This window comes from Doryrhamphus excisus, chromosome 10 (assembly GCF_030265055.1).
Source record: "Doryrhamphus excisus isolate RoL2022-K1 chromosome 10, RoL_Dexc_1.0, whole genome shotgun sequence".
NCBI lineage: Eukaryota > Metazoa > Chordata > Actinopteri > Syngnathiformes > Syngnathidae > Doryrhamphus > Doryrhamphus excisus.
The window spans coordinates 16,515,436-16,531,857 of NC_080475.1; the positions used below are offsets into that span (position 1 = coordinate 16,515,436).

At 43.6% G+C, this 16,422-nt stretch overlaps 1 protein-coding gene across 2 annotated transcripts in view; it reads right to left on the bottom strand.

The window, feature by feature from the left end:
• Positions 1 to 16,422, bottom strand: part of LOC131136967 (forkhead box protein J3-like) — a 46,167-nt gene that overhangs the window by 5,464 nt on the left and 24,281 nt on the right. For both annotated transcript variants that reach the window (XM_058084352.1, XM_058084353.1), the window contains exons 5-12: positions 13,798 to 13,899; positions 11,852 to 11,974; positions 11,173 to 11,377; positions 9,163 to 9,372; positions 7,700 to 7,801; positions 4,566 to 4,805; positions 3,604 to 3,732; positions 698 to 2,974 (exon numbers count right to left, since the gene is read on the bottom strand). In XM_058084352.1, coding sequence (XP_057940335.1) covers positions 2,859 to 2,974; positions 3,604 to 3,732; positions 4,566 to 4,805; positions 7,700 to 7,801; positions 9,163 to 9,372; positions 11,173 to 11,377; positions 11,852 to 11,974; positions 13,798 to 13,899 — 1,227 coding nt within the window. In that variant the 3' untranslated portion in view covers positions 698 to 2,858. The remainder of the gene's footprint in view (positions 1 to 697; positions 2,975 to 3,603; positions 3,733 to 4,565; positions 4,806 to 7,699; positions 7,802 to 9,162; positions 9,373 to 11,172; positions 11,378 to 11,851; positions 11,975 to 13,797; positions 13,900 to 16,422) is intronic.

Sequence of the window (16,422 nt, forward strand, 5' to 3'; positions counted from 1 at the left end):
AAATATACAACACGGGTAGATCCAACGATTATGGTGGAAAAGGATATTAGCAACTCCAGACCACAAGCTTGCAATTTACTTGTAATTTTATTTGCAATCCCTGTATGCACACTCTATAATGCTACACAAACATCTGCTCACTTAAACACAGTTCGGACACTGATCAAATAAATGGTTACGTACAGATTGTGCTTCTGACTCTTCAACATGACTAACAGTTTGGTGGATAGCCAAGCTTCACCCGTGTCCAACAAATCTGCAACTCCAACCACTTCTGCCTGATGTTCAAACCTGAACAAATAGTTCCAACCTTTGCTTGGTTTTCTATCTATAAAACACACACTTTTTTTTTAAATCAATATCATTTTTAGACTCTATTCTCCCTGCTGGAAAGTGTTAACATTTAAAGACAGGGAGTGAAGAAACTATTAGTAACTGAGAAGACATGGAGAGGGGGTGGGACCGCTTCTTCCGCCTGTTGTGAACTGTTCATGAGGTACCCTTGAAGCTTTCTTATGAATTGAAATCACATAGCAAGGCCACCAGTCTATGAGACACACGGATCCATCCCCACTTTCTACGGTCTTACAATATCTGGGCTTCAAGCAGACAAAGCGGCAGCAGGGTGGACACATGCAGGGTCACAGCAATATGGCGACTGCCTGATTATTACTGGGGGGGTAAAAAGTTTACTCACTTGCATGTGTGAAGGCGCAGAAGGCCAACAGGAGCAGCAGCTGAACATTCATGGTGGTGGGCTTGTCCTGGTTTGCGATGAATGAAGGGACTCCCGAGCTCACTTGGGGGGGGTCAAAGAACGACAACACTAAAGTCACACAGAAGACAACAGAGAGTAAAGGACCGAGCCACAAAAAAGTCAAAAAAGAAAATGAAACAGCTGTGCTCCAGATGCTGAAAGCCGGCAGATATTTTGGAGAAGTATCTGTGGTGACTTTATGGAAGTGAAGCAGGGCGAGAGGCTGGTTCAGCAGCAGCGAGAAAGACTGAGCTGAAAGTGGAGGAGGGGTGTGGGCACTGGCTCTTGGCTGGGTGGGTTTTGTGGAGTCAGGGGGGGCAGGTTTGTGTTGGGAGGGTGACATTATTAAGAGGTGGTTCCTACCCATTAAGAGATAACATCAGCATTTTAATATACTAAACTTATTTATAAGAACATATTTATCTGTGTGTAATTACTTAGTTTTTCTGCACATAATATATAAAATATATATATACAAATTGTAAAAAAAAAAAAAAAAAGAACGAATAATGCTCTGCTGAAGGACTTGACTTCCCTGCTTGTTTGGTGAGGTGTTCCTCAGGGATAGGAGCCATAGACTCAGTTAGAACACTGGCAGAAAGCACAGGGTGGTCTACAGAGGTTACGTCTGGCGGTGGTATAACAAAAGCGTTTCTTGGCACGAGGCTGACCCCTGTTGGACGACAAGTTAGGGAGCGTTTGGGGTTCGTACTTTTACAGGCAGGACTTGAAGGCAACTAGTGTTTCATGTAGTGGAGATTAGGCATTAAAGGGGGACGGTTAGACCCACGTACGACCTCTAGAGGGCACAAGAGTGGAAAAAGGAACTAGTGAATGACAATTGGGGGTTTTAGGGTTGGACTGGGTTTTGGGTTTTTACTGTAGTAAAGCAACATAGTAGAAGCAAGGTTTGGGCAGTAAAAATGGTCAATAACATTTTAATCAACACTGAAACAGATCTGTAACTGTTGAACCATACACACATGACCTTTGACACACAAAAAGCACATATTTACAATATAATGAAGGTATTTACACAAAGTGTCTCTTGAAGGAAAAATAAGAAAAATACTTTTTTTTTCTTTTGCACCACTGTAGTTTTTTCTTCTTAAAGGGAAACGGATGAGAAATATATTATTTACATCGGTAGAACAACAACAACACAAACATACACTTTGTATAATGCTGGTCATGATGATAATATTAAAGTCATTCTTCAACTTCTGCCCACTTCCAATTGATACAAACAGGTGATTTGTTTGTTTTTTGCAATAGAAATACTGTAAACAAAGTAAAACATACTGGAATTGAATTTTTCCTTCATTACCTGATTTGATTTCCCTCAATATCACTTTTTCATGTGCAAAAACTGCTCATCTTCACCTCAAATGCGTAATGTCTGACCTTACAATTCATATGTAGGATGTTAACTAAATTAATTGAATGCAGTTTGAGTGTATCCAGTGTTGAGTGAGCTTATTCTACTTTAGATTTTATTTAGATGACTTATTTTTTCATGTTGCAGTCACCTGACGACACGTAAGGACCAATCAGTGAAACACCCTGAGAAAATGACAGAATGAACTCTTACATCCAAAATGATAAAACGGTGTTGTAACAAAGGTCAAACAAGAACAGTGGTGCATAGAATTGTTCTGCGAGGATGTGTTGCGATACTTCATTTGACCAGAAGATGGAGCTCACCTCATGCGTTGTTCTCACCCTCCATTTCATGGAGATTAAACCAGCTAACAGAAGCAGTACAGACAATTCACAAAGAAGAAAAACGAATAGTTGATCTTGAAAGAGAGGTAAGTTAATATCCTTTTGTTAAATTCACAGGGCTTTTCATATATAAAATGCTAACATTTCACAGATGTTTGGACAGTCTTAGCAACTTGTAGGCCGTTTGGCACAGTGTCAGGTGTGGTTATGTTGTTTACAACTTGGTCCACTTGCAACAATTGATTGTCTTTACACTCGTCCACAAAAATGACTTTGTTTCCCCTTCTGGATTGTCTTCTGTGTCCATTTGCCATCGGTGTAAGGACCTGACTGCTAGTGTCATGAACACAGGTTGTCTGTTACCTCCTGGCTCTGCTTATACTATGGAGTCCCAGTCAAAATCATCCTGGATGTCGTCTGCAGCCAGCATGCGTCTCACCTGGAAGTGTCCTGGCGGCAACATGTGCTGCTGGCTCAGCTGACTGTGATGGCCTAGACAAGTGGAAGAGCAAATATGCGTTTATGGTTTAATATACAGACGAGGTGTGCAGTAACGGGACTGGGTGTGCTGTATGAGCTATGGGCAAAAGATGGATTAGGATCTCCAAGTTTAAGGGGGTCATCAAGGGGACCCGTTTTGAAGATGTGGAGGCCATCGAGAGGGCTGTAACGACAGAGCCAAGGGGCATTCCGAAAGAATCCTCCCTGTCTTGTTAAATCATCAAAATAAGGCAAAATACTGCAAGTATTACATGTTATCATCAACTTGTTCATGCATGATCACAGCATGTATAGAGGACTTCGTAAAAGAAATAGGTGTGTCCCAATGGCGTGCACCGTTAGCTAGCTCATATTAACTAGCCTTCCGGCGTTATAATACACAGAAGGGAAAGAAATGTGTTCATGCATCACATGAGGATTGTAAATGATGGGCTAAATTCCCCAAAAGTGTAGTTCCCCTTTAAGAATGTAATGATGTATTCACCAGGATTTCACCAGAGGTGAAGCAGAGTCAAAAAATGTCAAATTCAAGTTAGACATTAGTGTAGGAGCTAGAACCAAATCTTCCTGTTAGGTACCCAAAGTTCACTACAGAGGAGACCACTGTAATTCACACACACCTGATAAGAGTGTGATGGAGGAGTCCGCCGTCATAGTGGGAGCTGTGTTGTTGATAGGAGGCATATGGGAGTATCCGGGTGGTCCCATCAAGGAAGGAACGTTCTGTCTGGAGTCCATGTAGATGTTCCCTGTGGGATAGCACCCAAAAGGCCAATAACCAACTGTTTCACTCACCGGTACTATGCACGTTTAAACACGTTTACTGTTGTAAACATTGTAGTTTTGTTTTTTTTAAGTGCCTCATAGTGGAAATGTGTGTGTCCCAGTGATGCATTGTTAGCTAACTCATATTAACTTGTTTTCTGGGGTTATAATGCAGAGAAAGGGGAAGGAAATTTGTTAATTTTTTACATAAGGATTGTGAATGATAGGCAAAATTCCAAAAAGGTGCAGCGCCCCTTTAAGGCCTATTTATTCATTCATTCCTTTTCTACCGCTTATCTTCATGAGGGTCGCGGGGGTGCTGGAGCCTATCCCAGCTGTCTTCGGGCGAGAGGCAGGGTACACCCTGGACTGGTCGCCAGCCTATCATGGGGCACACATAGACACACAACCATTCACACTCACATTCATACCTATGGACAATTTGGAGTGGCCAATTAACCTAGCATGTTTTTGGAATGTGGGAGGAAACCGGAGTACCCGGAGAAAAACCATGCATGCACGAGGAGAACATGCAAACTCCACACACAGATGGCCAAGGGTGGGATTGAACGCAGGTCTCCGAGCTGTGAGGTCTGCGCTAACCACTCGACTACCGTGCAGCCCCTTTAATGAGTAACCTATATTAAAATAAAAGAAAAAACTGCAAAGGATTTAGTTCTTCACCAGCCCCAACCTCAATTCAATAAGCTGATGCACTACAGACACTTTAATACCAATGTGGATACTTCAATATCTGTCTTGTGTTCCACATTATGACCATCTACAACCATTTTTAATTCACAACATGGTTTCTGACCCGTGTGGAGGTGTTGGCCGTGCTGGTTGTGCTGGCTAGCCTTGGAGTGCATGGCGCCGAGTGGCTGAACAGGATGCTGTGGTGCCCCAGGTGTTGCTGGGTGTGCGACCTGAGGTGGCGATGGAGGGATGACCCCCGTGACCGTAAAAAAATGGTTAATGGAGGAACATAGGTCAGCTATCTGGCCAGCATCCAGGGACCAGTTGTTGAGCTCCGCCTGACGCATGCTCTCCTTCAGGCCTGAAAGAGATGGACAGCGACAACAACAATAGTAATAGTTGCTCACAAAAGACATAGTCGTGATTTGGAAGATTTTCCTTGATAGTGGTGTTTGGGCATCCCTGGTAAAGATTTTCCCTTATAAATCTAGAGTTCCCCATACTGTCAATGAATGAATACTATTTAAAAAAAAAAAACATATGGAAGAAAGTGGCGTCCAGCGTATCTACATACGTAACATTCAACATTCTCCAACACAACTCACATGTTGCTTGATTGATACGAGTAACCCTCGCTGCAGGGCTATATTTGTTCACAGCTTGTGTTTGGTCCCCAGTGGAGGCAGCAGGAGAGGTTCCTGTTCTCTGAAGCCTATCTGGTGGATTGGTGGATGACATTATGGTGGTGTGGGACAGGTCAAGTGCAACAGGAGGTGAGAGAGAGAAGGTGATGAAGGCCGTGTGTGTTATGGGACCAGCTGTCATCATCCATTGTGCCTGGATGTTGCCGGCTTTGTGCACTGACCGGGATAAGAGGGGGTTACTGAGATGGAGTCTAATTAGATTATTCACATTGCACAATTGGGAGAGAGGGATATGGTGTGTGTGTGTGTGTGTGTGTGTGAGAGAGAGAAAGAGAGAGCAGTAGAAACAAAGGATATTGCGACCTCTCAGATGCAAGCTAATAACTTTTATTAGGCCCGCATCATTACAATGTTATAGTATTGTGTCTCAAGGGCAAGACTATATGAAAACACAAAATGAAATCATCGTTAAATCAAAATGAAGTAATCATATTGTCTGTGAACATTTACATTTACCCAGGTCATTGTATTCTCGGAGCATTGAATCAACTGCAGCCGGACTGTTCATGTTGTCTCAGAAGTCGTTTTGCTGCTCAACCGAGGCTTCAACAGTTCATGCTCAAAGATGAGATGGGAAAGCTCGACCAGAGATGTTTTTTCAACCTCAACTTAGATGGCTACCCCCCCTTTCAAACCATCTGCCTTTGTCCAGAATCTGTAGGTTTTTGTCCTCACAAGAGTGCTGCTTGCCTTTGTGGCGCAGGTACACAGGTCAGTGTCCATGTGAAGAGTTAGCCCTGCTGTGTGGTGATATGCGCCTGATCAGTTGCTGCCCCCCGCCCCAGAATATAGCCAGACTTAGCTTACAACAAACTATTCATTTAAATGGATTGCTTCTTAACATTTTTATGCAAGTTTTAAAACCCACAGGGTGTATATGCCATTCTTGCATTGACCAATGGGGCACAACTTAAGGCCAATCAACTCTGTGTAGCTGGAAATGCTCAAGTATTTACATTAAAGGGGACCTATGATGCTTTTTCCACTTTTCTGACATATAAATGTAGTTACAATGTTGTATTCTGGTGTTAAACGATGCCAAAGTTTCAGATAATGAGGTTTGTGGATTCGGAAGTGAGCCCTGAAAAAAGTTTGGGATGGCTCAAAACGCTCTGTTTCAAAAGGCGTGGTAAAACCGTTCCTTTGTAACGTCACAGAGGGGCGGACTTCCTTATATGCAAACTCTCGGCCCTCCCCCAAGCGCTGCTCCGCTATTTACTTGCTAGCAATGCCTCGAAAGGGAACACCACATTTGTTTCCAATTCCTAAAGACGCCACTAGGCACAAAGGGTTGGGGTTCCTGATTCCCTACCAGCAAAAGAAATGCATTTTAATCTGTCAAGGGCATTTCCCACTGGACTGTTTAGTGAACACGGGCCACTATGCAGCTGGACTAGCACATAAACTTGCTGAAGCACTACACCTTTCCAACGTTACTTGGTCGTGTGGAGTCAGAAGAATAAGCCGTAAGTACCAGTTTATCAGTTTTATAACTGTCTTTATTTAGTGGAAGTCATGGAGCAAAAGCGCTTGTCTGTGTAGCATTATAGAGTGTGCATACAGGGAGCAGGGTTGCTAACCTTTTCCCACCACAATTGGTGGCTCTCCCAGAGTTTTTATTTACACACTGGTAGTCCCGCAAAACACAGTCGTTACCGATTTGTAGAAAACCTAAACCTTAAAATGCTAAAGCTACTTACCATTGAGAGATGTCTTGAAGTAACCTCTTTTCTTCAGAAACCTTGGACTGTCCACTTCCGGATCAGATTCGGGATCCAACACATATGGCTGTATGTTAAAAGCGGACATTTTAAAAAGATAAATTGCCGTTTATTGTCAACTCAACTCCTATAAAGTTGGCGGCACAAACCGGAAGTGTTTCTAAGTACTCGGCAGTGTCACCAACCACAGAGTGGGCGTGCCTGGAGGCGGGCCATGGGTGGAATACATTAAAACAGACCGTTTTCGCAGGAACCACGAAATCCAAAGAAATACAGCTGAATAGGTGCAGTTTCTGGAAGCACTAGAACCTGTTCTATGCTGATTATCGTGTGTAGCTGCTCTATAGGAGTCCACAACTCAATACAAAGGGCCGAAAAATGAGCATAATAGGTCCCCTTTAATTCATTTTCAGCATCTGTTGTATGTGAGGATCTCTGAGGCATGTCATTAAGAGTACAGCTGAGTGGAGTGAGAGAAAGGGTTTCAAAATGAGTGGATAAAAAGAAAGAATGAAGAAGCTACCACTTCCACATGGAATGGGAGGAGAAAATCTTTACACTGTTATGTCAGATTCCATACAGTGTGAAGATAATGTCATGTAATGTAATGTAATGTCTCATCAATGTAACATTACTGTCTCCTAGTGATCATAATACTACATTACTTGTCTTTGGGATGCTGACATCCCATTTGAAAAGTTTGCCACCTTGTTGCCAATAAATAAATCTGCTTTACAATTTGAGCGTGTACTTTGTGTGTGCGTCAGTGTCCCATTTCTGCCACATGAAATCCTCTCTAATATATATATATATTAGTGTGACTATGTTACCTTGAAAGGGGGAGAGGTCTACATTAGCCCAATTGTAGCTGGTAGCAATGCGACAGCTCTCCTTCAGCCAATCCAGATTTGGGTACCAATCTGAAGACATGCCTGGAAGAAACACACACAATGCAAATGGATTCAAAAGGTTTGGACTACTCTATGTATACAAACATGAGCCTGCGTACAGTGGAGGACTAAACCACAAGGTGGCACACCCTCGCAAAGCTACAGGCTGCCTTTGTGCACAATAAAGAGGTTAGGATCTTTCCCACTGCTTCCACAAAACAATAGATTCTCAGACATCGGATCAAAGACAGGCAGATTGCTTATATTCATCCTCAGCTTGGAGGAGGGAATCATAAACTGAGTCATTTAATGTCAACACAGAAGAAAAGTCAGGGAGAATATGAATAGAACAGACGTGTTGGTGAATGCCTCCTCCTTGTATGAAGCTCTCTGACAGATCGACGAGTGCAGAGGAAAAGCAAAGGGAGTGTGTGCAGACAGACCAAACCGAGGCATCCAAATGAAGGTAGAATTACTGCTTGGCATTGTGGGGCATCAATATCCATTAAATATGAAACATAATCTCGAGTGTGCACTGGCAGGCTGTGCTGCTTTTACGAGAATTGGTAAAAAGATGCTGTATGAAGAAGAGGAGGCGAAGAAACTAGCTAATGTTGCATATCTATGGATCGTTTAAAAACAAAACATTCAAAACACAAAGTGTGTCCGACAAAGAGTGCTCCTCCTCAGGCAGGCAAGGTGGAGGCAGGTGCTCCAGACCTGGTTCTCCTGAGCTCCACGACACCTGCTGTGCTTCTGACAAAGTGTGTCCGACAAGCAGTGCTCCTCCTCGTGCAAGCGAGGTGGAGGCAGCACCATCACGTCCAGCTTCTCCTCGGCAAAAAACACTTAATGACCAAATTTACACTACTGATGTTGTGGCAAGATTGCCACAGGGGTCAGATGTCTCCAACCAGGAGCTCTTGAGCTACCAGTAGCTCCTAAGCCATTCTCAAGTAGCCCTGCAAAGGGTTCATTCATTTATTATGAACTCCTATTCCCACAAAATTAGAACGTGGGGTTCAGCAGTAGTCCGGAAGCAGTCCGGAGCGCTTGGGAGTGTGACCAATCACAGCTGAGTGGGCGTGCCTGGAGGCGGGCTGTGAGCGGAATAAATTAAAAGACGGTTTTGGAAATCCAAGGAAATACAGCTGGAGCTGGAGTAGGTGCAGATTCTGAAAGACTGAGAATTTCTGTGCAGTGATCACATGTAGCTGTTCTATAGGAGTCCACATCTCAATACAAAGGGACGAAAAATGAGCATAATATGTTCCCTTTAAGTGTAGCGTTTTGCACAGTATAAAAGTACAAGAACATTGCTTGAAAACTGTGTCCTTCAGAGAAGCAAAAATGAACATTCTATGTCAGACATCCTTCAAGAATCTAATTCTTGACCGACTTACCTGTGTTCGGGCAACTCTGTCCACCATGACTCTGGTGGGAGAGGGATGGGTGCTGTGGGCCATGGCTGGAGAGGTGCTGCTGGGGGTGGTGTGGATGGTGGGGATTGTGTTGGTGATGGTGGCCGACATCGTTTCCCGTAGCAGGTGAGTGCTGGTAGGAACAGGCGGTCCTTGCCTGCTGGTTGGAGTCGCCTGGCATCCCCATCAAAGCTGAAAGGAACAAGAAGGGTGAGGATGTTGAACAAGGGTGAAAACAATGAGAACAATAGATATGAAAACATAAGAAGAATTGGTGCGTAGTTTGTTTGACAGATGGATTCCCAAAAACAATATCACTATTTTGGATCAGCCACAATAATGTAAAGAATATAACGTAATGTCATGTAATAATGTAATGTAAATACCTCAAACTAAGGGCTTTTTTCAGCAATATTTAAATGAGAATAGAAAGACTAATGATATCAATTAAACAGAGTTCATAATTAATTAATCTCTCCATTCTTTAAATCTCTTGGCAGCACTAATTATTAGCACAAATCAATCAAAACGTCTTTGTAAACTTGAGTCTTTTGGCCTCTTGACTGCTCCTTTCTTCTCATCGGTGATGGGAGCCGTCTCCACTGCACTGTTAAGACCTCGTCAAAGACCACTGAAGTGAAACGAGAGGAGGGCAGCTGTTTTTGTCACCGTAAAGTTCATAAGGACCCCCATAAGTCTGAGAGCGTCGTCGACTGGGAGGCTTCACAACTGCCAACAGGAAGTCGTTTCGCTCTACCTGCCTATAAACACTTTTTTATATTCGGTCTTTCATAGCCTCTGCTCTCTGGCAACTATTCCATTTATCGCCATCTTTGAAAGACTATTTGATTTTAACAGTTGATTTTATTGGTGCTGTTATTGTATACCCAATGGGATAGATTCATGTATAGTGGTTTGTCTGCCACCGGTCCAGGGTGCCCGAAGTCAGCTGGGATAGGCTCCAGATTCCGGATTCTGATACGGCAACTTGGAGAATTTGTGTTCCGCGCTCATCTTCATTCGGGATGTGTGGCAGATGGGTGCCCTCTACATGTGGGATACTCGCACCCCCATGCTGGCACCCCTATGCTGGCACCCCTATGCTGCTCAGACTTCATCAAATGTCCACCATGTGACCAAACCAAACAGTACGGGGGCGAGGGAGGTATGGAGGGGTCAGTTCCTTCTACATTAGAGGTGCTACGTCCTGTCTAGGTTGTGTCTCCCAAACCTGAACTGTGGCTGTCTTCCCCACCACGTACGGATCCCCCAATTTTGCAAGTAGACAGCATGCACTTGCAAGTGTGGCGGGTTGGGGCCGCCGCTTCATCTACAGTGGTATTCCAACATCATCATCACCACCCTGACCACAAATTGAAGGAGACCTTGTCATAGGGAGAATCCAGGAAGCAGCTGTGGAGCTCAGCAGAGCGCATCAATCTCCTCTGAACAAGGGGATGCATGCCGCTGGAGGAGGTGGGAGAGATAATGGGGATGTTATCAGAGGATGCTGGGATGGTTAGGAGGCCCAAGTGGGAGGAGGCCGGGTGACCTGAAAGCTTCAGGAAGCAATTAGCGAGATGCTTTACAAACTTTAGAAGCAATCTAATTAGCTGCTATCAAAGCTGCAGATGTGTTTGTCTTCTTTCTTGCCTTCCGATGAATTCTTCGTTCTTAATTGCCTTTGCTCGTTTGACTGAGCGGCCCGTAAAATGCAGATATGCGGAACAGCAGATTGTTTGTTTATTAAAATACAATAGAGGCAGGGCTAGCGTGTGAGCTGGGAGGTTAATGCGGTGCTGTGAAAGCAATATTAAAGTTGCACATCAATTTCAGGAGCTTAAGCTTGACAGTTAATTATGTGCTGGAAACTTGACATGCAGGACATTTTTTCATGCTCTTCTTCGATGAACGAGTGTAAACGTAGACGTTGGACGGGCCAACATGAACAGATAAGTGTAATCTGCCAACAAAAGAAGAACCGACACCCACCCTGCTGCGAGAAAGACTGCTCAAAGACGCACTTATACAGGATGCGGAAGGACGCGCTCAGGTCCTCAAAGTCCGAGAAGCAGAGGTGCTTGTCCCGTGACTCTGGGACGGGTGGACCGTACTGGGGTTGTGGGGGAGGAGGCGCGGGCTGGGGTGGCGGCTGCAGACTCAGGGACTGGGACGACGGCTCGGGGTGACTATTAACCTGTGGAGAACGGAAAGATGAAGTACCATTGTTAGTTTTTGGATAACAAGCAAAAAAATAATAATAAAGAAATATTTTGCCTTAGTTTTTATCTGAAGATAATAAAAAAATTATTTTGAAGGTTATTTCTTTGTATTTAAAAACATGTTAACAATTCAATAACAAGTGGAGCTTTAGTTTTCATCATTAATCCCTTCCAAAATGTGGAAAACCGAAATGTGGAAAATCTATTTCAAACCAAATGACATCTTTGTCATAGGAAGTCATTTACAGTAAACCAATTATTCTGCTTCAGAAACCCACAAACACTTTTTATGTATGGCCATGTGAGCCAACCGATACTCGTTTATAACGAGCCCTTGGCCAGGCTCGGACTGGACAAAGAGTCAACAGCTTCATGCTGGACCAAATGAATCAAGGATGTGATGAGATCATTCGTTACATTTATTGGAAACAGTGCAAATTGTGGCTTACGGTGGAGTTGATGTTGTTGAGGTTGACAGACGCCATGCTCTGCTCGGAGAGACTGTTGCTCAGGCTTCCACCCAGACTCCCGGGACTCTCACAGTCCTCTGCTTCTGGGTTGTACAGTGCTACCTACACACACATACAGTATGTTACACATTGCTGGTAAATGAACTAATGACTGTCAGCTCTGTCGAAAGTATCAGAATGCATTTAAGAGCAATGCCTCTGGATTGTAGTGAATCACTGAGAAAGAATCCTCCGAGACACCCAAGTACATCAAGAGTCTGTTGCAGCATCCCACTCATCCAAATATCGAAAAGAGAGAAGCGTTCATTCATGCTTCAAAGCTAATTCCTTCCCAATATAAGTAGTCAGTGCCACCATAAAGCAAAGACCCTTCTCAATTGCTTTGTCTGATTTTCTGAAAGAGCTCAGACTTTCTGTATTTTTTTTCTGCCAACATATATTTGGATGGATCAGCACAACACCACCGTTGACCTGCAAAAGTTCATGTCTCCCAAAACACTTCACTCGTGTCAAAACTACATTTCTTTCCAAAATGCATTGTCCATTTGGGACTGTGTAAGCACTGCAAGTCAAAATGTTTTGATGTTGTGTCACTATGTGACTCTGTTCACTAAACAGTCCAGTGTGAAATGCAGTGGACAGATTAAAATCCATTTCCTTTGCTGATAGGGAATCAGGAACCCCAACCACTTGTGCCTGATGGTGGCGTCTTTAGGAATTGGAAACAAATGTGGCTTTCCGAACGAGCCATTGCGAGCAAGTAAACAGAGAAGAGCTTATCTGGCTTACAGCCACGGCCATATAAGGAAGTCCGCTCCTCTGTGACATCACAAAGGGGCAGTTTTACCACGCCTTTTGAAACCGAGCGTTTTGAGCCATCCCAAACGTCTTTCAGGGCTCACTTCCAAATATGCAAACCTCATTATCTGAAACTTTGGCATCTTTTACCACCAGAATACAACATTCTAACTACATTTATGGGCCAGAAAGGGTGGAAAAAGCATAACAGGTCCCCTTTAATGACCTCTACAAATCATCGACTCCTCTCCAGACACTTATGGAAGGTACAGCAAAAAAACAAAGAAAGAAAATATGTCAAGACATTCACAGCAGGCACAAACACTGGATGTGTTTGGAGAGCTGATGCCGCTGTCGTTGGTGTAAATTTGATCTTTGATAAGGGTCAGATGTAATTTACCACACACCGTGCCTGTGTGTGTGTGTGTGTGTGTGTGTGTGTGTGTGTGTGTGTGTGTGTGTGTGTGTGTGTGTGCGCGCACCTCGGCGGGCTCAGCTTGACCCTCACACAAATGGTCACAACCAGGTCGGCTTCTCTGACATTTCATTGCATGAGGTCGAGTGTAACAATAAAAATCCATAAAACAATGCTTGTTGCTTGGAATGCTTGGAATGGTTACGTTGCAGTCCATATTTATTAAGCCTAGAAAGAGATTTATGCTTTTAAGGGTTTGATTTTTCTGTGACCTTAAGTCAATCTACTATTTAACAAATGCAGCCTCAATTTGATTTGAAGGCCGATCTGTTTGGCAAAGTGAAAACGGCCTTCATACATGTGGAGAATAAAAAGGTTGGAGATGTAGGATGATAACTATTTTATTAAAGAACTCACTCTTTTGGCAAGTTTAATGAAGTTTACATTGATCAAAAGGGCAATGCCTCCAGGATTTCATTTTACCAGAAAAGTATGCAAAAATAGTCAGACTATTTTATCAGTGCATATCTGAGCACTGCAGTATTAGAACCAAGATATTGGTAATTGGATGTTTCAATAAATACAAGTCAGGTTTAGCTTAGGTGACAATCTTTCCATTGATCAAACAGGCTTGGTGTTTTGAAGCATGACTGATAAGTAATTTTTAGGGACGCAGTTGATGCTTTTGGAGTTTGTACGCTCACTGTCCTACCTTGTTTGTTACGGCATTGATGGCCAGAGTGGGAGACGCTGCACCTGACATGATGCATTCCATTCGCAGAGACTCGGACTCCAGGCTGTAAGGAGTTGATGCCTGCAACGAGACAGAGGAAAAAAATATTATCCATCCATCCATCCAAGTCCTTCATAACTCACAACATCCAACAAGTTTAATCCCCGAAATCACACACAGATCCTACAGAGTTACTACAGCTGGCATTTATTCATGTGCACTTTCACACAGTAACAAGGAATTCAAGGCAAACAACATGGCGGGACACAATGAAACGTCACACTCTACTCTGGCATTGATCTGAAAGCTGAAACAATAAAAGGTAAACTTCCATGTTGGTGTAAAAAAAAAGCCTGCTTATACTGACTGACATGGTTACTTAACGACTTCTGACTGCTTGTTGTCAGCCAATGATAGCAATTTATCATTGAATGTAGTATAGCCCACGGGTACCAATGTGGTGCCTGGGGCAAAATGTGAGGATACGTTGTGTTAATTTTCTGGTAAAACAAGGATATTGGGTTGGGTTGAAATAAGCCATGGAAATGTTATTAAAATAATCTTGGGCATTTTCATTGTGTAAAGTAGCTCTCACAAGAAAAAACATCGCTGACCCTTGGAATAGACTATCATAACAACAACATGACTGAAAATGTTTGATTTCCCTGAGTCGCCAGGCCACGGTCAGGCCAAGTTACATGTTAACATAAGAGCCCTTTGATATAACCTTCACAGCTCTTACCTTCAACTTGTGAGATTTTGGAACATTTCTGCTTGAATTTCTTTGCAAGATGTCAGAATAGCTCAGAATCCCACAGCTGCTGTTAGGTTGTGATCTGCCGCCCACCCTACTAGATCTGCTGCTAGACGATACATCATAGGTTCTGAATTGGGTTGAAGTCAGGGGGGAAAAGGGGGTCAAACCATGAATTTCTCTTCTTGTATTCCCATAATGGCCAATAAAAAAGATACAATAAAAAATCCTACTCCTTTTTGGTGCTACTGCTAAGTGACCTGTTTGCATATTCATGATAAACCAAACCATTATGATTGTGTTCGGCCTTTAACGGCTATATTTAATCCAGGTATCCCTCGTATGCAGCATTGTTCTTTAAATGACTTCGGTCACTGGTTCAAGTGTTGTTGCCTTTGAATTCATTCATGATATTTGCTAATTAGAAATAAGCAGAATAAGAGTGTGAAGCAATAAGCAGAGGAGCGTGAGAATAAAAACGAGGGAGGAAATGAAACATGACATTGCTTATGAGAAATGTCCGAATGCTGCAACTTCATGATTATGTCCGGAGCCTCCTGAATCACCAGAGCGCCGGCGGGCCCGACTGTGTCAACTATTGGAGGCACACTTCATTTAAATTGCCGGACACTTAAGCAGCCCAGAAAGTGGACACATCACACTCGCTAAGATGCATCAAGGCATCCTCATGCATTATTCAAGCATTAGACAATGTATTCAGCAGGAGTTCATTGCCTGGTGTCCTCAGAGAGCTGCAGAAGGGCTAACGGAATATGAAGCTACAAGGAACTAGCCAGGGATCAATGTGGAGCTAATTTGACACCGGGAAAAAAAGGAGGTGGATTATATTTTTTTCTTCCTTTTAGGTTTCAAGGCTGCTTTCTTTGCTGCCTTCCCAAACTGCTTACAGTAAGAGGATTGGTTGGTAACAATGCAATCTTTAATTTATGATAAACTCCTAAAGAAATGGGATGCTGTCTCCCCGGTGGAGGCAGTTACAAAGCAGACAGCGGCAGGATGCGGAGGGAAGTGGAAGAAGGGAAGAGAGATAATTGAGTGGTGGCAGACAGGCCGAGAGAGAGAAGCCTATGAGCAAATAAAGGGAGTGATTAAGCCGAGACGTGCCGTTACACTGCCTGTCTACACACACTGAGACAATACATCCATGCAGTTGTTGCTTAGCCCTGCCGGTGATGACTTCAAGCCAAGCCAGGAGGTGACAACACCCCGAAGAAACAGCCCAACATATTTAGCCGACCTTTTTTTAAATTCTGATAACGCTTTGCATTTCAAACCTTCCTGCCTCCCCTCAGCCCGTATGACAGCCCCCAGTGTGTCTGCCAGCACTGGAAGTGAGGCGTAAGAAAAGGGGTCGAAGGGCCCATCCATGTAAGACGAGATGACAAGCCTTGGAATTAATTAATGTTTGTAATTATAAAAAGTGAAGAAAATATATCTAACGCTCGCCTCAGGCCTTGTGTGGTAATTAACTGGAACACAAGCCTAGAATACTCTCCCTGCGCTCCTTCATCTCCTTGTTATCTATTTTCCCTTGCAGAGTGACTTTTTCCCACTCCCCACCTTGAAGTCTCCATCTCGTCTTGTTGCCTCATCCCTCTACAAATTCTCTCCTTCCGCCCTCTTCCAGTCATTTCTCATGCCCCCTCTGTCGTTTACCGCCAAAAGGTGTGATTGTGCACTTTGTCACTACGAGATCGCCTGCAGCCTGAACCCCCCCCCCTCCCCCTTGAGACACGAGGACTCCAGCCTGGCGGTAAGCAGGTATGCCGGCAGAGACACACACAGACACACACAGGCTGAGAGATAATGATCAGGATGCAGCAGAAGAA